We start from the raw sequence: 27,200 nt of genomic DNA on the forward strand, positions 1-27,200 counted from the left end.
CCGGAAGAAAGCACGGACGCGTTTCCCGTACGCTTTACACCTCCGAGAGAGAAGAGCTCGAACCTTCGTACCCTGGAGTACGTCACGCTCGTCATTCCGTTTCACGTGTCCTCGAGCCTGCGACCCTCGAACGGCGTGCACAGGAGGAAACCTCGCTGGGGAAAATTCAACGAATTCCCGGCCATTATTTCTCTCGACGATACCGTCTTCCACGAAACTGCGTCATTCATCGATCAGCCAGAAACTTCGACGCAATTTTTCACCCGTGCCGGCTCAGTTCCTCCGCTGTGACAGATCAGAGAGTGTGCAAAGTGCGGTGTCCCGTCCATTCCATTCGTGCTCCCTTGGACGAGAGGAGATATCTGCGAGTGTTGGTTCGACGGAACGATCGAACGTCGTATGTGCGCTGGTATCGAGCGTCGATGACGTAGCCGCGAGTGAATGCCACGCGGGTGTTCGGTAATGGTATAGTGGCACGGAGCAAATGGTCGGCTGGTCGGGTCGTCGGTCGGTGATCGTGTTCAAAGAGTAAAAATAATTCCGCGAAAGTGGTTCGCGTGGCGAAGAAGGAAAAGGACGCGACGATGGCGGAGCGTCCTGGGGGTAGGCGACGTTCGCGTCGGGACAGTATGGAGACAGGGGGTTCGTTCCGGGGTACGCCGCCAACCTCGAGGGATCGGAGGACCAAACGGTCGAGCAAACCTTCGAAAGAGCGATGGTTGCTGACGAGGAAGACGTGGCGGTACATGGCCGACGCCGGCAGACGCCTGATCCCCGATGGCACGCACAACAGGCCCGAGGATATTCCAAAGATAGAGCAATACTTTCAGGAAGTGTGTCAGAGGGAGCCGAGGTTTCTACTCTGGAGGAAGGCTTCCTATCCGGGCACGTTGGGTTTTCGATCGCAGAGGCGTCGAAGGCAAGTGAAGGGTGGCAGTTGTCGAACCAAGGCTAGCTCTGCGGACGAGGCGGACGAAGTGAGGAATCCGCCTCGAGGGTTCATCCTTCAGACCACCACGGCGGGCAAGTTTGACCTGGCGAAAGCTAAGAGAGATTGGTTACTGGCGTCGGAAGGAGGAAGCACGCCGTCGAGTCCTTCGGAGAGCAGGAAATTCCCGCAAGAGGACTCCGAGACGAAAGCGTTGGCTGACATGTTGCAAAAGTATCTGAACATGCAGAGCGACGCGGCTGATACGACGAAGTCGTTCGAGAGATCGGGTGGTGCGTTTGGCCAGGCGGAGGGAAAGGAGCCGTTCGATTATCAGAGTCTGATAAGCAAGCTTCAGCAACATTTGGATCTGATAGTGGCTCAGGCGAAACTCGAGGAGGTTTCGCTGCACAGAGACTCGCGTGAAACGTCGAACAAAGTTCAGATGCCGGTGCAGCCGTATCAAGGCGACTTTGTGCACAAATCGTTGATGCAAACGATCAGTCGATACTACAGGAAATCCGCGACTCGAGAACACGTGATCTCGGCTATTCTGACCGATCGAAAGCTCTTGGAGAAGCTGTACTTTGACCTGAGGTGCACCAGAGGGTTCAGAGGACCACGTGCTACCGGCGCTTACACGTCGCCGTCTTCCCGCTGGTGGACCCACCAGCGGACGAGAATACCATCGAAAGACACGGAGGATTGGTCGGCCAGGAGAGACCTTATCTCTCCGCCGCCTCTGATAGCCGTGCAAGAACCCAGCATCGATCGAGGGCCCGTAAACGACGGCGTGCAAACGGACCCTGTTCCTCGCGAGGTTCTCGACGCTGTGCTCTTGGAGAGGGAGAAGGAAGAGTCGAAGGAGGTATCGATGCACAAAACGAGCGGTCGCAGGCGAAGCAGCGTGGATAACGACGATGTTTCGCCGTCTGTCAGCGATACCATCAAAAGGTACCTTCGAATGGCTAGAAAGAAGTCCATGGACGCTGACAAGGTGGATAGGTTCAAGCGGGTGAACTATGACAGAAATCTGAGGAATATTAAGGCCAAAGGGGAGACGTCGAAGCTAAGCGACGACGACGGCAATAACAAGGGTTGTCAAACGGAAGACAACTGGGCCGTTAATTACAGAGAGATGTCCTCGACGGAGAATCCATCGGAGAATCTGTCGGACGCTGACACGACCACCTCGCCACCGAGTAGAAACGCGAGCTCGAGGAGCAGCATCGACGCTGGCCTTGGCTCCGAAGAACCACTGACCCCTAAGCATCATCACCATCAGTCCTTCCTTTCCCATCTCCTACACGGTTCCAACGCGCACAAGGATAAGCCGCATTCGGCACCCGGTTCACCGGCACTCACGTCATCGTCCACCAATTCCGCAGGTGGCACAGCGATGCAGAAGAGCAAGTCCTCGAGCAGCGTGGTGCATCACGGCAGCAGATTGGTGGCCAAGAAGATATGGAGGTCCAGGAGCAAGAGCACCTCGCGGGCGTCCAATCAACCCTCCGTGTGGACGCCACAGGTGAGTCTTCCTCTCTATTTTTCCCCCTTGCATGATCATTTTTTTCCTTCTCTATCTTTATTTCTTTTTTCGTAATTTTATTGGGGTTAAAAAGAAAGGATGCAAAATGTCACTTAGCGATCAATTTTCCAGATCTACGAATTTCGCGTTGAATTAAAATTTGGTCATCTTCGTTCGTTTATCGCGAATTTTCTAACGTTTGTCTTTTACGATATTCGGAATTTTTAGGTGACGGGAATCTCGAGTTTCTCCAGGACGAAAAATTGTTGTCAGACACTCGGATGCACGCTGTTTGTGCGTTGTAAACGAAGCATAAACGAATCTCGCACGCTATACATAGAGTTTTGTCTTGCCAAAACATGTCTACGAATAATTTGCTTAAACCACCTGTCGCCGCATAGCGCAGCGTGTCCACCTCGTTATAAGAAAGAAAACGAATTAACGATGTCGCTATTAACATCTGCTACGAAAATAGAGCGTTACTATTAATAACAATACTCGTCTGCCTAGCTTTCTTAATAGCATTTGTAAATTAATTTTACTTGCCACCTCGTCGAACACGATCTCGACAAGTTCATCCGGTGGATGTTTCGAATTTCTCCAATTTCTCTGTTCTCGTTTCATCGACATTCTTCCGAGCGAGTAATCAAAACGATTACGCACCACGGGGTGAAACGATTATCACACGGTTATCAGACTTAGTTTCTCTCATCCCATCCTTCTCTTTCCAATTTTCAATTGAAATTTCTTAATTGAAATTTCTATGAAGTTCCTTTCGTGAAATTTTCGATCATCCAATCTGTCCATTTCGTTTTGCACCAATTGCTACCAAAGTACAGGAATCATTAAGATTCTACGTCACCACCTACCCCTTGCACGTATTCTAAATCTTCCACTTTCCTATTTTCAATTGGATTTTCTTAATAATTTCTATGAAGTTTCCTTCGTGAAATTTTCGATCGTCCAATCTATCCATTTCGTTTTGCACTAATTGCTACCAAAGTACAGGAATGATTAAGATTCTACATCACCACTTACCCCTTGCAGGTATTCTAAATCTTTCTCTTTCCAATTTTCAATTGGAATTTCTTCATAATTTCTATGAAGCTTCTTCCATGCAGATTTTGATCATCGGATCTATCCATTTCGTTTTCCTCCAATTTCTATCAAAGTAGAGAAATCATTAAGATTCTACATCACCACTTACCCCTTGCAGGTATTCTAAAGCTTTCTCTTTCCAATTTCCAATTGGAATTTCTTCATAATTTTTATGGAGCTTCTTCCATGCAGATTTTGATCATCGGATCTATCTATTTCGTTTTCCACCAATTGCTACCAAAGTAGAAGAATCTCTAAGCTTCTCCATCACCGCGTACCCCTTCCACGGATCGTAACCTCCTTTCTCCCCATTTCTTCGCATGTTAATTTCTTCATCCCGACCCTCCGCGCTCCGACGATGCTGAGCTTCGACGTCTCGTCTATTTTTCTCTACCGGCCGACCCCGCCGCCGTTTAATATCCCCGCGGTGTGACCGAGTATTCGGAGGATGTGAAAGAGGAAAAAGAGGAGGCGCAAGAAGAAGAAGAAGAAGGTCGACCTTGCGGCAGGCGATCTCGTTAAGCGGTAAGCGCGATAACCAATTTAGGGCCTCGGAATTTCGCCGGCGCCGCCAGAAATAGTCAGCCAACGGTGGTGTGTATAAACTATACTTAACCCCTGCTACTACTACTACGTGTCTGCTAACCACACCGGCCCGTGAGCCGCCTCTACTACCGCCTCTGCTTCTCGCTTGCAGTTACACACGCGGTCCACGTTATCCCACGATGCGTTTATTCCGGCCTACGAGCTTTCCCAGTTGCGAAACAAGCGTCTTCCAAAGCGTTCCACGTTTCTCTCTTCTTTCTCTCCCCTTTCTCTCCTCTTTCACTTCTCTTCCTCGTCTCTTTCTCTCAGCCGTGGCGGTGGTGGCTTCTCGTGGCGGGATGGAGGAGCGTCGGCTCTATCGCAGCGCCATTCCGTCACGTGGGTTTGTTACAGTCTGACAGGACGATGGAAGGTTTAAAAATAATGTATTCCGAGGAGAACACGCGAGAACGACAACGCCTTTCGATTAGAAATAAACGGATTCGACGTTCGCGATTCATTAACGTTGAACGGTGAAGAACGACGGAATTCGGTGGCGAATTTATCAGCCGTGTTACACTGACAGCACGCTTAGTGGCAGATTCCTTTTTACAAGTCTCTTTTCTTCTTTCTTTTGCTTCTGTTATACTCGCAGTTCTCGACGAGGATTTATCAATATTTTAAATGTTGTTTGGCTTCGGAATTTTCTTTTCATACGTGCACGTGTCCAGGGAAATTCTCAGTGCTTTATGCTCCAGCCATCTATCTATTTATTCATCGGAATAGCGGATTTTGCCATAGAATTTTTGATCCCTTTTGTAGCCAAGGATTTGAAGGATTATCGGTTGATATGGCGCAGGCAGGAATTCTCTCGCGGCCATTTTGTTTGAACTTTTACTCGCGGCCGTGTCGTCATTCCAAAGAATTTCACTCGGATACGTTTGACGGAAAGCTGAAGCGAATTTCTCCGCTTGCATTCTGCTCTCTGGTCTTCTTAAAATACATCGAACAACGTCTCGAGTATTTCGGAAAGTCGCAATGAATCCATCAGCCACGACGTTTGACAGGGTATCATACGCTTCCGATGCAGCCGTTCTTTTCTCGTGCTCTTCCACGAAATAGCAACACGCGAAAGTACGAATTTCGCAAACTCGTTTCGCGAAAAGAGAATCCAGGCTCCATGGAATCGCACTTTGATGTACTTGAGCTTCGTCTTCATTCAAGCGGTAGCTTCTTCTCGTTAAACTTTTACTCCTGCAGTTGCCCGCTTTGGGATTTCTTCCCTGGTACTCTCCTAGGTAATTTCTCGATCACGATCAATTGGAAGAATACGAGTCCAAGTAAGAAGAGAATGTACAGGATTTTTGACAATTCGTGGAATTGCTTCGAGGATTAACACTAGGACTACCGATCTTTAATGGGTACCAAACTATAACGTGCACAGATTATAGTAATTTCAGCGGTACCATAAATATGAGTGGATATATTGATTACAGTTCTTTCTTAATACGAGTTGATACCAATTTTATTCTTAAAGCAGGTGTATGTGTTCGGTGATTGCAAAAAGGAAAATTCTGGGACCAGTCATTTTGATTAGATTGGTAGTTCTAGTGTTAACCCTTTGCACTTGAGGATTTTTTGACTAGAGAAGAATAGAAATTCAAAAATTCTCTACTAAAATACTAACGATACCTTTTTCAGCAGTAAATAAAGAATTGTAGAATTATTTGATTTCGATACCTCGCACACTGTGACATTACATTAAATTTGAAATATTAATTAATATCGATCTTCCGAATTTTATGAAATGGTGACTGAAGCTCACCTCTCGAGTGCAAAGGGTTAATCCACTGTACTACGATCTAATTGTGGTTACTTTAATTTTTGGGTAGCTGTGTATCTACTCCAACCACGATAAAATTGGATACAAGTTTTAGAAATTCTTCGAATTTTATGCATGTCATAAGCGTGATAACAGTAGCATATAATCGCGAGATTTGACACGAAGAATTCGCAACTTAGTAGAAGATTAATTAATACTCGAGATTCGTAGAAATAATTCCTCAGATTTGACACTACGTGTAATCTTCATTATAGAATGATCGTTTTAGTGGAATAATTTCTTAATAATTATTACTCTAGACCATTACATAATTTAGGAGAGAATTATACGCCATTTCCGTTCCTCGATGACAGATTTATTTTATTAATAAATTTATGAAGCTCCGTTTTATTATTTTAAATTTGTTACTTTGGTTTAATGGCGTGGAACAATAGATACCTCGTTGTTCCATGGTCGATGACAAGAAAGTAATGACAGACCGTCTACCAAATAGTCCCGTGGGATCACGATTTGGCAGTGATCCTTTACAAATGTCGTGTCTTACCTTTGTCTTCTTTAGCAACCACCCACCCACCCATTCTGTCAACAAATTCCACTGTTCTTCATTTTTAAATTATTTTTTGAAAACACGAGCAACTAATAAATAGAGAATATTGAGAAATATAGCAAACACCAAATCCACAAATTTTCCCAATGAAATTATCCATTCCTTTCACGATCTTACGATACCAAATCTACCCCAAGATGGAACCATACTGATTATATATATGTAGCTCGCGTGTAAAGCTTTGTACGAGATTATCATCGCGTTTCGTAAATTTATTTCGAAATTATCCGCGACAGAATGGAAGAGGTTTCGATTTTATCGTCTAGTCATAATCGACGTCGTTAAGAGGCATAAAGTTCTTCGAGCATCGGAGGCCAGGAAGCGAGCAACGATAAATTATTCGCCTTCTGTGCGTTCTTCTTGAAATCGTTAAACCAGAGGACCGTGTGATCGTAAATTATTGGACATCGTTGTTCGATGATGTTCGAACTCGGAATTGACGAGGAGCCAATTCATTTTCGTCGCGTTTCCGGACGCACCCTCTGCGTGCAAAATCGTCGAAAGCGTATCGTTCGCCGAAAGAATGCGAACTGCTCGTTTCAACGTCCACTGATTTGTTTATAATCAATTTTATGTGTTTGCTTTAGAATATCGGGTACAAAGTCCACGCGATTTCGCACACGGTTCATCCCGTTTTCGTCTTCGACAACGGAATACGGCCATTTTTAAACGGAGAACCCGACGGAGATTAAAATTAAAATTAAGATTCCATAAGATGGAAAACTGCGCGATTATTTTCTCATGGTCGTTCGAAGATCGCGAGCTTGCATGGAGAACTTTGTCGAAACTTATTAATCGCGGCTCTAATTAAAATTTTAATTTTCCACTCACTTTCATCAATTTTAATTTCCGTCTAATTTCCTTGCTCGTGAGAATCGACTTTGCGAGAATTTCACGCGATTTATATATTTTTTCCACTTCGAATTCTAAAGCAGGAACTCCTCAGGTTCTCTGAGAGATGAAATCCATCGATAAGTCGCGAAGCGTGTTTCACAAGTTTCGTTTGAATTCAGCTTTTCCCTCGTGTTTCTCGGTAAATAGAATTCTACTGGGTGTACGTGAAGACAGAATGCTCCCCTGATAATTGTAACGAGCAAAAATAATCAGAAATCTCGACGTTGTTTGTTGCTTGTTCGTTTGGTTAGAAATTGTTCGACCAGAATAAAATTTATCTATATTTACCTAAATTTATCTATACCACAAGAAACGAGATTGCAGAAGGATTCTGCACGAGAATGAATTAAAAAATATATAAACTAAATAAAATTGAATAATTTTCAATTTTAACGAGACTCGTTAAGCACTCGAAATAGTATTCAATTTGCGGATAAGTATAGTTTCTCTGTACTAGCTATAATTGAAGATATCTTCTTGTTTTTCCCATTCATTGAAACAATAATATCTTTATATAAATCGTGACGTCCTTCTTTTCTTTATTCGCTATACGCGTCATAGGAAGTAATTACGTTACTTGATCCAAAGAGAGGGAAAAATTCGAAGAAATTTCATTACGAAGGTCTCACAATTACCCTGACAATTAGTCGTCATTACGATAATTCGTGTGACGAAATGCGGAAAGAATGCGAAAAGATTCAGGAAAGCGTATTTAATCGGGCATTTAATACAAGTCGCATAAAAATTTCGTTCCGTCGATGTTGACACGCGATGAGATATCATTTTTATAGCTTCACGTTGCGTAATTCCGCCATTCTTACTTTTCAACGCGAGCTCCAGTTCTTATTTAATTTCACCTAGTCCCCCGTAGCAGTTCAGAGCACACTTTCAACCTCGCTTTGCGTTCATTATTGCCAGCAGGAAAGTATCACCGTTTCGCAAGTTCTCGTCGTTTCTCTTTGCCGTAATTATTCTCATGGATACATGACACGTCTCTTCGTCCCTGTTGTTTGAAAAATATCCACTGAATACGCTACGTTGGTCGTGCTATTTGATACTCTACTTGGTAGCTTCGTTCTCCAAAAATAAACGCGGTCTGATCGCGACAGGGTTTATTACGAGGGTTTATCAAATGGGATTAAACATTGGAATATTAAGAGGTTTGGTGGGTTATTAAGTGGGATGTTAAGTCGGTGTCGTTAATTTCTGCAGTGGCACACACGCGTGTGTGACGAGTACACGGAATTTGACGACAGCTGCAGATCGTCGTGCAGATTAGCGCGACCGAGTTATCTCGCGGCGATTCATTTTCCGCGCACAACGCGACGTGACCTACAGCAACGTTACGCGAATCGACGATCAAGTGGAAAAGCGTTCAGAGCGTGAAATTTTGATTACAGGGAAAGTGTACATGGGCGGGTACAGGTGGTCGACGAGTCACCCTCCAGGACACCCCGCTGAGATCGCTGTCAGAGATCGAGAGGAAGGTCCTCTGCAAGGTGGCTGTCGCCAAACTTCAGGCACTCAATCTGGGTGTTCACATTAGGCCACCGAGTGGTAAGTCCTTGCTGATAATTCAAGCTTTAGAATTTGCAATGTTAGAAGCTTGAAAATTAAAATATTTGGAAATTTGGAAATCCTAAAATTCGAGAAGTCGGAAATCCCAAAATTCGAGAAGTCGGAAATTAGAAAATTGGAAAGTTCGGAAATCCTAAAATTCGAGAAGTCGGAAATTAGAAAATTGGGAAATTCGGAAATCCTAAAATTCGAGAAGTCGGAAATTAGAAAATTGGAAAGTTCGGAAATCCTAAAATTCGAGAAGTGGGAAATTAGAAAATTGGAAAGTTCGGAAATTCTAAAATTCGAGAAGTCGGAAATTAGAAAATTGGAAAGTTCGGAAATTCTAAAATTCGAGAAGTCGGAAATTAGAAAATTCGGAAATCCTAAAATTCGAGAATTCGGAAATTAGAAAATTGGAAAATTCGGAAATCCTAAAATTCGAGAAGTCGGAAATTAAAAAATTGGAAAGTTCGGAAATCCTAAAATTCGAGAAGTCAGAAATTAGAAAATTGGAAAATTCGGAGATTCGGAAATTCGAAAATCCATTTCCAATTCAGACTTAAGAAATTTGGTAACTCGAAAATTTTAATATTTGGAAATTAAAAGATCCCTAAATTCGAAAATTCCTTAATTAAGAATTGAGCAATTGGGTACCCTGAAAATTGCAATATCTGTAAATAAAAAAATTCGAAAGCTCGTAAATATAAATTCTCTCTATTTAAAGTTTGAAAATGCAAGATTGATCCGTGCTTAAAGCTCGAAGCGAGAGGGAGATTGTTTTTCCCGTGTCCCTTGCCGTGATGGCGCGACAAAAGGAAAGCAAAGAAACCGCGTGGAAGTTTGAGCGATTAGCGATTCTTCTTTTTTATTTTTCTCGAGAAAATCGGTGTCTTAACTCGGTGTCGGGAACGAAATCTCGGTTGCCTCGTGCATGATTGACGTGTTTACGAACATGGGGTGTAACTTCGGCGTCGAAGTATCCTCTTTCTCGGGGAATCACGTGCACACTCTCTTTAAGATTACTGCATATCGTTTACGACGCTCACAAGAAACCTTTAAGAACATTTTATTCCCACTTTCGCGTGAACTGCTCATACATAGTCATAGACTCGTAAAGATACGCACTTTGCTAAGTAGACACGGAATATTCATTACCCCCGTAAATCTATTAAATAGTCACTTCACCTGCACCGAAATTTTATTCCCGACTAGACGACCATTTATTCTCCTTAATTTAACTCCCAACTTCGCAAAATCTCCCTCAATCAAAATTTCATTTCATTCTCCCAAGAATCTCACATCTCCCCTTCTCGTAAATTACATTTAACTATCAAAAAATTCAATTTTTGTTTCTGTATAAAATTCTCATATTAAAGCGATTAAACGCACCAGTCGCGTCATTTAATAACTACCCTGCACGTTTCGCAATACGGTTGGCGAATTTTTTGCGGTACACACCGGTGTGGTCATTGACGTTACTCAACGATCAAGAAGAGATCGCGTTTCATCGAGCTCCATTTCCTCGTGTTCGTTCTGCGTTTCTTTGTTCCACTTCCGTATGCAGGCGGAAGCGAACGAGCGTAACCGCAACAGGGAAACTGCAAGAATTTCTCCTTCGAGCTTGCACTCGTAAACCTCGAAACCCATCGACTCCGCGAGCCTAATTTCGTCCAAAGAAAATTATAATTCACAGAATAATTTTCATTAGTCTTTCATTTTGCTTTTCCCTCTTCTCGCAGAGTCGCTCGGTAGCAGTTCCGTTGTCACGAAGCCCAAGAGACGAGCACCTTTGCTCAAGAGGAAAGCTCTCACCACGGGTTTCTTCGACAATAAGGGAAAGGACGACAAGGAGAAGGGTAAGTGGCAGAAGCTTCTTCATCGCGCGATTTCTCTCGAGCTCGCTTGTCCAGAAGCTGAGAGAAAAATGGCCGTATCTTCTCGAGGGTCCTTCGTTTGTAACCCGGATATTATTCCGATTTTTCCTTCGTCCGTATTTTTCATGTCCTTCGATGCCAATTTTCGTATCTCGTGTTTTGCGAGCTTTCTATTCCTGTACTCAGGACAACGTACGTTTTGTCTCCACTATTTATTTATTTCGCGACATTATATTCGACACTATGCGACAGCCTGTGTACCCCGTTAAATTCGAAGGTCCAGAAACCGTATCTGTCAGAGACAATGTGCAATTTGTTACAGAGTTTCGTGTAAAAGAAGAGATACAATGTCTCGCTATGAAGACTCGTGTTCGAGCTTCTGTTTCGAGCCATAATGTTCCATTGTGACGAGAAACAGATTTTCTTTATTGCTCTGGTACACAGTCTCTGACGTGATACGTTATGTACACCTTCAGTAATCGAATTCGAGAAACGTTTTTCTCGAATTAGCCTCGATTAAGGATTACAGAATTATTATCGGTCGAGAAAATCGGTAATTCATCGGAAGACTTTGCTCACGTTGCAGAAGAATCGAGAATTTCGCGACGAAATATTCTTAACCCTCGTGTGGATGACTAAGATGATTATACGTGTACATATTGTTAGATAATTGGATACCTGGGTACTCCATTTTAATTTTACTATATACCTTCGATACCTCCAATTTTTTCTTTCCATCGATATTTGAATTTCGTGAAATTTATGAGGTGACAGTTCTCGAAAAAATATTTCACAAGTATTTTGTTGCGTGTGTCATGGTATATATTAAAGGGGTGAGAACAGTCCTCAAAGGTAGAGGTAGCGAGCATATTTTTTTAAATATCTGGAGAAAAAGAGTCTTTCGTTTCACGATAAATTTTTACATGGGAAATGCAGTCACGTAGAAATTTCTATGAAAAATTAATTTGTTTATATAATATATTAGACTTCGTTACGAGGGCTGATTCTCTAACAGTAAAGTACCCAAACAATTGCCCCCCTGTAGTAAGATATATTACAATTAATAATAATCTTCCGTTTAAAAAAATTGATACACATTTTTCACAAAATACGAATTAATTTTTCGCAAAATAAAATCGATACCTACGATATCGAATGAGCGAATATACAAATAGGCAGCGAGGTAGCAAGACATCCACGTAAGGACTACCGACTGCGACTTTCCCGATTAAAAATTCGCGAGGCTCGAAATAAGGTTGGAAATATAATTTCGCGATGAAGATTCGCCTGTAGGTAGAGTCAATAATTAAACGCGGTAAATTAAGTGCGCAGTTTAATGTGCGAAAAGCGGCACAGTTAACGATCGGAGATTTATGGAGCGTTTATTTGTTTGGAGAATAACTAGTTCAGCTATTTTCAGGTGTGATTCTGTTTGCGAGAGTTCGCTAGGTAGTGCTTCTATCATTTTATGCGTTTACGACATCCCTACATATACGTATTCCTATCTAGCCAAGCTGTAGCGAAGACAAATATTATCCTTGGGACAAATTCCGACTGTTCTGCCCCTGTCTCCCCATTTCCCATTCCGTCGCTGATAATTACGCGAATCGGCCATGAAGACTTCCTTCCCTTGCGAGTCTAACGAAATTTCGCGGTTAGAAATTACACTACAGAAATTCCACGTTCACTCCATCGCGTACATTTTCACCCCCTTCGATTTTTCGAAAATTCTCCTCGCGAGGCTACGCTAAGAGAGAGAGAGAGAGAGAGAGAGAGCTAGAAATTAAATTCCGGCGATGTCGAATTTCCTCTCCTTCGTTTATTTTCATTTATTTTCTACTCTCTTAGTTAGGTTTTATTTAGGGTAACGCGTTCCAGGGTGATAACTTTGCATTCTCGCTGTTGCTTCCTTTTCCCCCCTGCTTCACATAGCCAGGCTTGTGTTCGTCAAACTGGTGTTTCATTCCCACTCGCGTGGTCCTGTTTGTCAAGCACTCGCCGGCTGACGGTTTCGGGTAAAAATTGCACGCGGAATTCGCGCGGACGACGAAAAAGAGTGGGTGTTTGCATAAACGCGAAATAGTCCAGTGGCGAAATAGACTGACAGAGACGTGTTTTAACAGTCGGTCGTTGTTGCGGCTAATTTGTACCTAGCCTTTCTCCTATATTTACGTCGCGGACCAAGTTAACCTTCCGAATATTCGTTTGTTCACTGGTTCTCTATTCGTTTTTCACACCCACTTGCGAAATATCCGCTTCGAAAAGCGAAAGAAAGAGGAGGAGAAAAGGAGGAGGAGAAACAAATTTGTGCCATTTGTCCATCGAGTGCGTACAATTATTACCGGCTGTGACGAGTGCCTGGAGAACCGGCTGGAAGGGAAAAAGCAGCCGTTTACCCATGTGCGAGCACCAGGCCGCGGCAACAGCGTCGGCCAGCCTGGTATGAGACACAATTTCGCCGGTTAAAATTAGCCACGGGGTGCTTGGTGGCGGTGCATATTTCCGCATATACCAGGTTTATTTGCGGTGCGCGCCGGGTACGAGTGCCGTGGGGACACCGGACGTCAAACGGGAACCGGAATGGCCCTTCCACGGGGTCGCGTGTTCGGAACTTACCCCCATCCGCGGTCCTCCGGGTCCTTTTCCAACACGTGTCTCGTCCAACGGTGCGTCGTTGCTTTCTCGTTTTCTTCGTCGTTGCTTCGTTGTATTTTCGTTGATGCTTCTTCGCTTTCCCGTCGTTGCTCCGTCGCCTCTTCGTCGTTGCTTCGTTGTATTTTCATTGTTGCCTTGTCGCTTCTGTAGCTTCGTCATAGCTCTGTCGTTTCTTTGTCGTTGCCATGTCGTTGCTTCGTTGTATTTTCGCTGATACTTCGTTGCTTCGTTGTATTTTCGCTGATACTTCGTTGCTTCGTTGTATTTTCGTTGATACTTCGTTGCTTCGTTGTATTTTCGTTGATGCGTCGTCGCTTCCCCGTCGTTGCTCCGTCACCTCTTCGTCGTTGCTTCATTGTATTTTCATTGTTGCTTCGTCGCTTCTGTAGCTTCGTGATAGCTCTGTCGTTTCTTTGTCGTTGCCATGTCGTTGCTTCGTTGTGTTTGAGTCTCATGGACGAATTTTCGTTTATTATTTAGGACGCAGGGGGATGAAGAAAAGTAGTATTTTTGGAACTCTATAGTCATAAGTTGTTTGCTGCCTTGTTAGTTATTTCCACCTTATTATTATTATTATTATTCTGTAGTATTAATCGCTAGGAAATGCTCGGAAACGCGTTTTCAGTTTTCCTGCGAATTTAGATATTTGATAAATTTGAAGTCACCCTCCTTTCTCCATAAAGTTTGTTTCCCCTACCGGTGTTTAATCATCGAAGGAGGCTCTCGAAAATTCGAGGATACAATTTCCTGGACGATCCACGTGTTTACCAGGTCTGCCTCTGCCAATAGGACCTAATAAGAATATTAAATCGCCAAACAAACGAAGATTATTCCTCAATTAGAAGCAAACGAAAATTAAATAAAATCTGAACGAAGAGCAATTTAAAGGGTCGCGAACGTCTTTTATGGCGAAGACCATAAAGGACTTAAATAAACAGAGCGAACGAAAGAGAAAGAGAAAGCGAAACCGAAAACGAAGAGGAAGAGGAAGAGGAAGAGAAAGATAAACGAAAGCGAAAGGGAAAGCGTGAACAGGGAGAAGGAGAAAGCAGGAAGAAAGAGGGGAAAGGTATCGCGGATGATTTTGAGACTTCCAGGAAAAGGCTGCTTCTCTGGGTCCATTGTCGCCTCCTGAGAGTGGTCGACGTTCCACGACGAGTGAAAGAGAGAAAGAGAGAAAGAAAGAAAAAGAGAAAGAGAGCGAGAGAGCTCGTTTGGAGAGGCTGGGATGGCCCAGATTGTGGTCTATAATCGGACCGGTATAGAGACACGGTTTGTTGCCTTTCGGCTTTTAGCTGGCTTCGGGACTACGTCGTGTGAGAAAGAAAGAGGAGAGCCCCGCGAAACTCTGACATATTCGATCATATGAGGGGACGTTACTTAAATGACGTCCTCTTTTAGAGCGCTGCCACATTCGGAACACGTGAGCAACGCACACGTGCCTTCCACGGGGATGAACGCATTTTATCATCTTCCTCGCTTTCCAATGCGAAATAATATTTTGTCCTAGGGATTTTACTCGAAATTAAGCTGTCGATTTTTAATTTTCCTTCTATTTCCTTTTCCTTCACACCTAAGGTATATTAACATTTTTACTCTACACTCAATTCACGAAGATCACCAATTTATTTGCAATTTTCAAACAGGAGGAATATGAAAATTTAACCTGGGAAAAAATTCTGAGAGAAACGGTATCGACGTTTAAATAGCAGGAATATCAAAGTCATTATCGAAATTGAAAATTGAATATTAATCGCGTAAAAAGAATCGTAATTTTTATGCTTCATTAAATATTGCATATTTCTATCACTCTCCTCCATATTTCAAGAATATCTTCCGTGATAATATTAATTATATCACCGACGTTTTAAAAACTTTCAGAGATTTAATTCCCCAATACCTATCAGGTCAGTTTCTTCTTTGAAAACGCGGTGTTAAATAATATTACAATGTTACGTTACACTTCACCTACTTCATAGCTTCGGTTATATTTAGCCGACCGTATAACGTTTTCTATTTCCCCTGAGCTGAATCGAAGATAAATTTAAAAGAAGTTCGACTTGGAGCGACATTTTCCACTCGACTCGGGCCGCCAATGGCGGTTTCCATCTTGGAGGAGTAATCGCGGGAGTAGGAATGCTCGAGGACGTCACAGAAGGCGATTGTTACTCGCGCGTGTGCATTTGGCAAGCGGCGAGAAGCAATTAAGAAGTAATAAGATGAAATTCGAAAGGTGGCACGACGCGTTTCCGCGAACTTAGCCGAACAGCGGGCGGTTTAGTACCGAAAATAAAGTGGCCGAAGCATTCATGGCCAGCCGGAATATTATCAAACGTCCACGTCGCCAGAGACGACTCTAAAGTGGCCTACGACGACGCGAATTTCCAAGTTTCGCAGCTTTCCGATAGACCCCAACGGCGTTAAAGCTATTTTAACGCGCGCGAAAAATTCCTCGCCAACTATTGCACACTTCCAAGCGTACCAAACAGAGGAAAGCACTCTGTCGGAATCAACGATGCGGCACGGGCTTCAACCCTGCGAGCCTCTGTTCACGGGACATTTAGTCTCACAGGACCTTAGAGTCGGTCAGTCTATGCCTGGAACAGAGGCCCAACAGTTAACCCATTCGCTGTCAACTACGAGACTGCCAATTATGAGATATCTCATAGTTTGGACTTCGAGTTTAAATCGATTGCAATTGGTCACCGAATATTAATTTCTAAAAATTAATCGTTTATAAATAAATCCACGAGAACGTACATATATAGACATATTTGTGTTCGAACAATCGATAATCTTATTTAAATAATTAATCCTTTGCACTCGACGACTTTTTCGTTACAGGAAAATAGTAATTCGAAGATTATCTGTCATAGAGTCGACGATATTTTTAAAACGGTAAATGAGAAATCATATGCAAATCAAGACGTAGAATTATTTTTCTTCCACATTCCACACATTGTTAGGTAATTCTAAATTTGATATATTGATTATCGTCGATCTTTCGAATCCGATTAAGTGGTGACTGAGAGTCACATCTCGAGTGCAAAGGGTTAAACATAATTAAATAATATGGGAGATAGTTGACCACTCGTAGATCAGATGAAATCTCCTGTTTGGCTGGCTGATCGAAGTGATCCGAGATTAAATGAATTAGCTGAAACCTGGACGATAACGAACCTAAATTTTCACTTGATAACGAGATAACAACGAAATTATCTCGTTCTTGGAGATTAACTCTCCCTGACAGGAATTGATCGCGATTCGATGACGAGTTAGGTAGACTCGAGCTTCTATTTCCCTTGTATTTCGTTTATTCTTCGAAATTATTTCTTAAATTATTTCTTAAATTATTTCCTAAAGTATCTCCATAAATTATTCCCACGGTAATGTCCGGTTCTTTCGCGATCTCAGAGCAGCGAATTACTCGGCGATCGAAACGATCCATGGTATCCTCGCGTTCTTTTGTTTCAGATTCGTCAGGCGGCCTGGTATTCGGCATACCGCTGTCACAGTGTTTGGAGAACGATAGGATCGCTAGAATCGCCGCTGGTGAGGTCTCGGACGTCGGGTGTCTGTCGAGGAGCAGCAGACACGGTAGCAGAACGAGCTTCACCAGCCTGATAGAGCCCACGGTAGCTGCTAAGACCGACGAGGTAAGTAGATCGATCCTACGCTACTTGTACACGAGTCAACGAACGAAACCATCGCGTGCTAATATGGAAAAAAATTCGAAGACTTCGCGTAGATAAGTTGGAGAGGAGCTTCGTTTAAGACGATGAAGACGCGTTTTAAATCTCGAATTAAGCATCACGTCTTTTACTAAGTCTTCCTATTTTTTTCCCAATTTTATAGACAGTAATATTATAATTAATACCCTATCAACCCTTTAGATAGAGTATGAGCTTAAATACTCTAGAATTTCGGGGGGAAATTTTATCTTTTTAAACGCTATTGCGTTAAACACAATAAGCACGCGATACTTTTTCCACGAATATTTTTGACACAAATTAACCCGTTCATTGTCACGGTGCATATTCGTCTTATTTCAACCAATTTTTGAAAATTTGAAGAATGGAAATAGATAGAGAATATTAATAATTCGCGCCATTTTTTCTTTCCTGCTATACTAGAAATAATGGAAATTTTATCGTGGCTTTATAAAAGTACGCGATGTCAACATAAAAATCGCCTAAATAATTTAATCTATAAACCATCTTTCTACTTCTAAAATCCTCTTCGCTTTCAATGAACACACTACGGTTCTCGTTCCTCGAGTAGTACAACTCCGCAGCTAGTCAGCCAAGCGTGTCCACCTTTAATCGATCAATATCACGGCGAGTCTTCTTTCCCATATACTCCCAGAGGAATTGAAACGTTAAAGAGAATCTCGTGTGGGAAATCGTGGATACAGATCCCTTGGAATTTTTCCAAAGGAAAGCAACCCATGCGATACTATACTTTGTCACTAGCACTATGCAACCCGTTGTTCGTTTTCACGAAAATCGTCGATCGTCTTTCTAAATTAAACGCGAGCAATGGGCTCTGGGACAGATCGACAGGAGCTCGCGATCGGCTGTTTCGCTAGTTTTCGAAGTGGTTTTCGATGATCGCTCGCGAAGACGCGAGAGGAGGACGAAGAAGTGCGCCCACGCGGAGTTGGGAATCCGAGTCACCTGTTTAAGATTGACGTGAACTAATCTGCACGCGCTCCCGACGTATCCGATAGAAATTTTAGCGTCTCTCTATATGAAAACACGGTTACCGTAAAAATAGACGCGTCGCGGGAACGGTCCTGCCATTTTCTATTCGTTTTCTCCTTTCTTCCACCTTCTTTTTTTAAATCGAGGTGAGCAGGATAGGTTAGCCGGCCGCGTGACGTAATTCGCAGAGGAGTCTATAAAAGGATCCATTGATATCTATGAATATGCAAATCGCTCGGCCACGATAAGCCGTGACGTCGTTGCGAAAGTTACGAATGGAAATTCAAGGGGAGCTGAGAGAGGGTGGGTCGAGGGAAAAATGAAGAACAGGGAAAAGGAATTCTCTGAATTTACGAATATTTGCAACATGATTTTCTGATTGATAAAAATTGCTATTTCTCTTATTTTCTCGTCTTCGTTGCCAAATTTAATTATTCATATCGTATATATGATTCGAATGGCAAATAGTGATCTAAGATACCTTCGGTACGAAGAAAAATTTCGAAAAATTCAGGTAAGACGACAAATATCCTAATATCCCTTGTGCTATAATAACTTCACGTTGAATCTCACGATTACGAGCTACTAATCACGCGACCATAATTACATTTCGCACATAATAACATGCATGAAGTTCGAAGGATTTCTAAAATTTTTACCTAATTTTATCGCGGATGAAATAAATATATTTGGCCGAAATTAAATACTACCTCGATGTATGATCTTCCCTAATTAAATCGTAATGCAAATAAAATCCTCGCGTCTACTCACTTTCGTTGCCAAAGTAAATCGTTCGAATCGCGCAACTTGAAATAATAACCCACGATATCTTTGGTACGAAAGAGGAGCTCAAAAAATGAAAACCATAAATAAATATCTTGAAACAAATTTTAAAGCTACTATCTAATAACATTTGATACAATGGAACATAGTGATACAAAACGATTCTCACTTCTAATTCCAATCTTTGTTTAATCAAATCCTAACCCAAACCTACCCCAATTCGCTGGATCCAAAACACGCGAAGAACCCTTACCGATTTGTGCAATTTTCCCTACCGACTCCGATCTAAGATTCCTTCGATCCTCTTCTAAGATTTCAACAGTTAATTCGCCATAAACTCGTTTATGAAATTTATTGGGAGCGGTCTCGGAGCGAGACGCGCGAGGACGCCTGGCGTCGCATCGATAGCGAGACACGGTATCAGAAACGCACGGCGGATGTAAACAGGCGCATGACGGGTTGCGCGAGGACGGTGGGACAAGAACGCTTTATCAAAACGCGGAGCGGAAGAGGCGCGGGTCGAAAAGGGGCGTCGCGTGACGGGTCATGAGCGCGATCATGAACGGCGTCATGGATTGCGTCAGAGTGTCCGTGGATCGCGACGAGGGCGTTTATCGATGGCCACTTTGCGAGTCAGGGGGCGCGAGAGGATCGAGCGTCGGGCCGCAAGTGGTTATTTTTTGACGGATACGTCAGAACGACGCCGGCGTACAGCCGTTTATATTCTATATTCCGTCGCGTGTACGACGCCCGGAGACTCGGGACGCCGAGGAACACGCCCGTTGCCAAATTCTCTTACCGAATTTAAACTAACGTTTCGTGCAATTAAATGCCATTCGGCCAACGCGTGACGTCACTCCCCGACGTTTCCCGATCGAGATTCTTCTCCTTGTTGCGCGAAATTTGGAAAGTGCAGAGGGATAGCGAGGTTGCTCCAAGTAGGAGCTGTTTGTGAAAATAATATATCCGGAGATGAATTTGTTTAACACGTTATGAGATGAATTTCTCGAGGTTGGAGAATCTTAACCCTTTGCACTCGAGTGGTGACTCTCAGTCACCATTTAATCAGATTCTAAAGATCGACGTTAATTAATATATCAAATTTAAAATTACCTAACGATGTGTGCAATGTTGAAGAAAAATAATTCTATGTCTTAATTTCCATATGATTTCTCATTTACCATTTTAAAAATATCGTCGACTCTATGACAGAAATTCTTCGAATTGCTATTTTCCTGTAACGAAGAAGTCGTCTAGTGCGAAGGGTTAATATATTATTTAACCCTTTGCGCTCGAGAGGCACCCTTCAGTCACCATTTGATCAAATTTCGAAGCTCGATATTCATAAACGTGTCAAATATCAGATAATGTAACAGTGTGCAAGGTACCGAAATCAAATAATTCTACGTGTTAAGTATCATCCGATTTCTTATTCACTGCTCAGAAAAATATCGTCAGCTGTGTAACAGAACATCTTCGAATTCCTATCCTTCTTTGGCCAAAGAATCGTCGAGTGTAAAGGGTTAATATACTATTCGTTGAAATTTGTAAAGTGTAGAGGAAGGGAGATTGAAAGTAAGATTGGCTCAAGTAAGTGGTAATTGCAGGAACATATCGAAAGTCGTACGTTTAACCTTTTACAGGGAGAATTTCTTAAGGGTGGAAATGGAAAATTATTCCTTTTATATTATAAATTATCCAAAATAATTTTCATCGAAATTTAAACGATGAAGAGGAAGAGAGATCGAAAAAGAGATTCAAGTAGCTGGTAATTACAGAAATATGATGAAAAACGTGTGTTTAGCCTGTTGAGGGGTGAATTTCCTAAAGCTAGAGAAACATAATTATTTCTTTATTCTAAATTATCTAATTTAGAATAAATTATCATCGAAATTTGGAAAGTATAGAGGAGCAGAGGTTGAAAAAGAGATTGGTCCAAGTAGATAGCAATTACAGGACTACGTCGAGGAACGCGTTGTTCAACCCGTTGAAGGGTGAATTTCTAAATGCAGAAGAGAGATTATTCTTTTATTTCTCCGAGTGTGAATATTCATTCGATACGACGTTCATAGAAATTTAGAAAACGAAGAAGAGGGATTTCAAACATCGGTTTAAATCAACGATGAAGCCAGAGATGAAGTCTTTTAAAAATACGCGTATAATTAGAGGATTCTATAAGGGTTGTAAATTCCTCCTTGCTCTTTTCCTGTGACGTACGTTTCCTATTTAATCGATTTTCTCTGCGCGGATGCGGCTGGCAAATTGTTATATCCGTCATCGCGAGTTTAAATAGAGAATTTTGTTTGAATTATCGAGGAGGAAACGTGACGACGCCCAGGGACTTGATAGACCGAGCAGAGTTCAAGCATGGTGACTTTTATACGTCACTTCCACGGACATTTATACTCCTTCGGATATTCTAAATAGAATTTTCATTTTAACAGCGTTGTAACTTCAGCTTTAATCTCGTTCGAGCCGCGATGATCTATTTCCAGCGGCGATAAAAAGATCCCGCGGGAACAGCGTGGAAAATAAAAGATGCAGATAAACGGCTCTGCGAGCTTGCAGTCACACGGCGTTACGGGGACTGGAAAAAGTTTTCTGAAAATTTCCGGAAAAAATTCCCCTTCATCTATTTTATCTTCTCTCCGAATCTATTTTTTTGAAAAGCTATCTCCATCGCGGCCGGAAGTAAATGTTTTGATTTCAGAAGCACCGATGCCACCTGGCCGGTGAAAACGAATCTCCTTTTTCTTCTTCTGCTTCTTCTTTTTCTCTTCTGCTTTTTTCCCTTCCTCTTCTTACGTTCTCCACCCGAGCGACAAATAAACAATTCCTAAAGGTCTCTCATAATATCTAATAATATCCCTTCTGCTATAATAACTTCACGTTGAATCTCACGATTACGAGCTACTAATCACGCGACCATAATTACAAACGACAAATATCCTAATATCCCTTGTGCTATAATAACTTCACGTTGAATCTCACGATTACGAGCTACTAATCACGCGACCATAATTACATTTCGCACATAATAACATGCATGAAGTTCGAAGGATTTCTAAAATTTTTACCTAATTTTATCGCGGATGAAATAAATATATTTGGCCGAAATTAAATACTACCTCGATGTATGATCTTCCCTAATTAAATCGTAATGCAAATAAAATCCTCGCGTCTACTCACTTTCGTTGCCAAAGTAAATCGTTCGAATCGCGCAACTTGAAATAATAACCCACGATATCTTTGGTACGAAAGAGGAGCTCAAAAAATGAAAACCATAAATAAATATCTTGAAACAAATTTTAAAGCTACTATCTAATAACATTTGATACAATGGAACATAGTGATACAAAACGATTCTCACTTCTAATTCCAATCTTTGTTTAATCAAATCCTAACCCAAACCTACCCCAATTCGCTGGATCCAAAACACGCGAAGAACCCTTACCGATTTGTGCAATTTTCCCTACCGACTCCGATCTAAGATTCCTTCGATCCTCTTCTAAGATTTCAACAGTTAATTCGCCATAAACTCGTTTATGAAATTTATTGGGAGCGGTCTCGGAGCGAGACGCGCGAGGACGCCTGGCGTCGCATCGATAGCGAGACACGGTATCAGAAACGCACGGCGGATGTAAACAGGCGCATGACGGGTTGCGCGAGGACGGTGGGACAAGAACGCTTTATCAAAACGCGGAGCGGAAGAGGCGCGGGTCGAAAAGGGGCGTCGCGTGACGGGTCATGAGCGCGATCATGAACGGCGTCATGGATTGCGTCAGAGTGTCCGTGGATCGCGACGAGGGCGTTTATCGATGGCCACTTTGCGAGTCAGGGGGCGCGAGAGGATCGAGCGTCGGGCCGCAAGTGGTTATTTTTTGACGGATACGTCAGAACGACGCCGGCGTACAGCCGTTTATATTCTATATTCCGTCGCGTGTACGACGCCCGGAGACTCGGGACGCCGAGGAACACGCCCGTTGCCAAATTCTCTTACCGAATTTAAACTAACGTTTCGTGCAATTAAATGCCATTCGGCCAACGCGTGACGTCACTCCCCGACGTTTCCCGATCGAGATTCTTCTCCTTGTTGCGCGAAATTTGGAAAGTGCAGAGGGATAGCGAGGTTGCTCCAAGTAGGAGCTGTTTGTGAAAATAATATATCCGGAGATGAATTTGTTTAACACGTTATGAGATGAATTTCTCGAGGTTGGAGAATCTTAACCCTTTGCACTCGAGTGGTGACTCTCAGTCACCATTTAATCAGATTCTAAAGATCGACGTTAATTAATATATCAAATTTAAAATTACCTAACGATGTGTGCAATGTTGAAGAAAAATAATTCTATGTCTTAATTTCCATATGATTTCTCATTTACCATTTTAAAAATATCGTCGACTCTATGACAGAAATTCTTCGAATTGCTATTTTCCTGTAACGAAGAAGTCGTCTAGTGCGAAGGGTTAATATATTATTTAACCCTTTGCGCTCGAGAGGCACCCTTCAGTCACCATTTGATCAAATTTCGAAGCTCGATATTCATAAACGTGTCAAATATCAGATAATGTAACAGTGTGCAAGGTACCGAAATCAAATAATTCTACGTGTTAAGTATCATCCGATTTCTTATTCACTGCTCAGAAAAATATCGTCAGCTGTGTAACAGAACATCTTCGAATTCCTATCCTTCTTTGGCCAAAGAATCGTCGAGTGTAAAGGGTTAATATACTATTCGTTGAAATTTGTAAAGTGTAGAGGAAGGGAGATTGAAAGTAAGATTGGCTCAAGTAAGTGGTAATTGCAGGAACATATCGAAAGTCGTACGTTTAACCTTTTACAGGGAGAATTTCTTAAGGGTGGAAATGGAAAATTATTCCTTTTATATTATAAATTATCCAAAATAATTTTCATCGAAATTTAAACGATGAAGAGGAAGAGAGATCGAAAAAGAGATTCAAGTAGCTGGTAATTACAGAAATATGATGAAAAACGTGTGTTTAGCCTGTTGAGGGGTGAATTTCCTAAAGCTAGAGAAACATAATTATTTCTTTATTCTAAATTATCTAATTTAGAATAAATTATCATCGAAATTTGGAAAGTATAGAGGAGCAGAGGTTGAAAAAGAGATTGGTCCAAGTAGATAGCAATTACAGGACTACGTCGAGGAACGCGTTGTTCAACCCGTTGAAGGGTGAATTTCTAAATGCAGAAGAGAGATTATTCTTTTATTTCTCCGAGTGTGAATATTCATTCGATACGACGTTCATAGAAATTTAGAAAACGAAGAAGAGGGATTTCAAACATCGGTTTAAATCAACGATGAAGCCAGAGATGAAGTCTTTTAAAAATACGCGTATAATTAGAGGATTCTATAAGGGTTGTAAATTCCTCCTTGCTCTTTTCCTGTGACGTACGTTTCCTATTTAATCGATTTTCTCTGCGCGGATGCGGCTGGCAAATTGTTATATCCGTCATCGCGAGTTTAAATAGAGAATTTTGTTTGAATTATCGAGGAGGAAACGTGACGACGCCCAGGGACTTGATAGACCGAGCAGAGTTCAAGCATGGTGACTTTTATACGTCACTTCCACGGACATTTATACTCCTTCGGATATTCTAAATAGAATTTTCATTTTAACAGCGTTGTAACTTCAGCTTTAATCTCGTTCGAGCCGCGATGATCTATTTCCAGCGGCGATAAAAAGATCCCGCGGGAACAGCGTGGAAAATAAAAGATGCAGATAAACGGCTCTGCGAGCTTGCAGTCACACGGCGTTACGGGGACTGGAAAAAGTTTTCTGAAAATTTCCGGAAAAAATTCCCCTTCATCTATTTTATCTTCTCTCCGAATCTATTTTTTTGAAAAGCTATCTCCATCGCGGCCGGAAGTAAATGTTTTGATTTCAGAAGCACCGATGCCACCTGGCCGGTGAAAACGAATCTCCTTTTTCTTCTTCTGCTTCTTCTTTTTCTCTTCTGCTTTTTTCCCTTCCTCTTCTTACGTTCTCCACCCGAGAACTCGGACGTTCGGGCGTTATTTTAAGAAAGTCGAAGATTCGAGCCGCGCCTCTTGATTTACACGATCCGATCTAATTTCCGAGCGTTTACGTTTTTGCGTATTGATTTTTCGCTTTATGGCGGCCCGCGAGATGATTCGTTCGCGTTCGAGAATTTATTTCAGCCAGGCGCACCTTTTGTTCCAGCATGGCGCCGTTTATCATTCCTTCTTCCTATCTATATCGATTCGTCTTGTCGCCGATCCGACGTCAGTCTGTCATCCTTGCGCGATGCTTCTTCATCTTTGTCGGAGATTTATCAGGTAGTTACAGTGTATCCTCTGTGGCTGGTTATCAATCTCTGCAGTTTGGGTTATTTCGATCTTCCGGATAAACTTTCGATTGATATATTTGCGTTACTCACCGCTTTCTAACGAAACAGTCTAAGCACAGGTGTAACGTAAAGACGTACAAAGGTATAAACAATATGAGAAATTACAAAATATAAGAAGCCGTGTTAATAGTTGAAGAACGAACCAAAAATTCAGAAAAGGAAAAATGTAATCTAATAAAAATTACGAAAATGTGGAAGAATGACACAGAAAGTTGCAAAAGAAACAGTGTACACTCTGGAATACAAAATAGCAATAAACGATCGATTAAACCAAAGTTAGATAATGGAAAAAGCAAGATAATTTTTCAAATATAGCAAAAATGTAATTTCCTAAATATTTTTTCGTGAAAATATTTAGAAATATTTATACAAGGGATGTTTGGAAAGAAATTAGTTGTATTTTTAACCAGCCAACTTCATTCTAAACTTGGACAGCTGACATTTCAAGGCTTATTTGTAAATATCTTCTAACGAAGCGAAAGAACCACAGCAAAGAAGTATAATATGACAAAGGAACGTAAAAATATAACATAAAGAAGTACGAAATACAAAAGGACTGTACCAAATTGGACCCCGAGGCGGAATGAAGTCGAGCGAAGATTCTCGCAGAGAAAATAGCGAATTAACATCGCGTCTGTAATTAACCACAGCCATAAACCTAAAACCAAACGAGTCTCCCCTCGATGCATTCTTCTTCACCCCATACTCTCGCACGGATGTACACGAAGTGGCTGGATTTATTCTCCGCGAGAAAGTTGGAACGCTCTGTTCGGAATGTAAATAATTGAGGGTCCCTTAGAGCTGGCGAGATCGTGACGCACTTTGTCCGTGGGCGGAATTTTTCCAGCGTGCAGAGAAATTCCGCCGGTTGCGAGTCAGAAACTAAATCTACCCCGCGAGTCTCCTTTTTCTGCAACTTCGCGATCTTACGTACACCTAAGACCCTATTACGCACGTCTACCCATCCGGGACGAAGTGCATTTGTCGAACGAGGACGAAAGTAACCATTTTCAATAGAATTCCTGCAAAGCGTGCACTGGAAGAACGATGTACGATATCGACGGACTTCTCTAATTTTAGGCGCCATTTTTTAATTTTCTATGTATATCTAAAACTCTGTTAGGAACATTTGTTGACTCAGGACGAAGTGCATTCGTTGCTGAAGAAGAAAGTAACCATTTTCAATAGAATTCCTGCAAAATGTACACTGGAAGAACGATATTCGATATCGACGGACCTCCCTAATTTTAGGCGCCATTTTTTAATTTTCCAGGTACATCTAAGACTCTGTTAGGAACATTTATTGACTCAGGACGAAGTGCATTCGTCGTTAAAAACGAAAGTAATAATTTGCAGTAGAATTTCTGCAAAGTGTACGCAAGGAGAACGATATTCGATATCGGCGCGACGATAATTTCGGCGTACCTCCCTAATTTTAGGCGCCATTTTTTAATTTTAGCACAGGAAATTTAATCACATCGGCGTTCCAGCGTGAAGTTTTTCGAACCGCCACTGGAAATAGACATTCGAAATAGAGAAACTTGATTCACGCATCGCGGAAATAGCGTTGATTTATCGTGGCGCCAACTACGACAATGCCACCCTCCACTTCCGTTACTTTATTGAATATAACCGATTCGTGGAAACTGCTGGAAGGGTGACTCAACGTTCAGTCTATCGACGCGTATCGTTTAACAAGCTCAGATGTTATTCTTACGTTTGATTTCTTACCAATTATTTATCTTAATCTTCTTTATTATGCTCGTTCTTTATCGTTGCTTTGTTTCCCGATCGTTTATCATCTTTCC

The 27,200-nt window shown here is 42.1% G+C and overlaps 1 protein-coding gene across 1 annotated transcript in view; it reads left to right on the forward strand.

Moving 5' to 3' along the window:
* The first annotated feature begins 584 nt into the window (after positions 1–584).
* RhoGAP102A (Rho GTPase activating protein at 102A) overlaps positions 585–27,200 on the forward strand; it is a 37,703-nt gene continuing 11,087 nt past the window's right edge. Inside the window, exons 1-4 of the mRNA XM_017899264.1 lie at positions 585–2,456; positions 8,824–8,980; positions 10,723–10,839; positions 16,987–17,168. Of these exons, the coding sequence (XP_017754753.1) occupies positions 585–2,456; positions 8,824–8,980; positions 10,723–10,839; positions 16,987–17,168 (2,328 nt within the window). The remainder of the gene's footprint in view (positions 2,457–8,823; positions 8,981–10,722; positions 10,840–16,986; positions 17,169–27,200) is intronic.

Source organism: Eufriesea mexicana, unplaced genomic scaffold (genome assembly GCF_001483705.2).
Source record: "Eufriesea mexicana isolate 0111107269 unplaced genomic scaffold, ASM148370v2 scaffold798, whole genome shotgun sequence".
NCBI classification, from domain to species: Eukaryota; Metazoa; Arthropoda; class Insecta; order Hymenoptera; family Apidae; genus Eufriesea; species Eufriesea mexicana.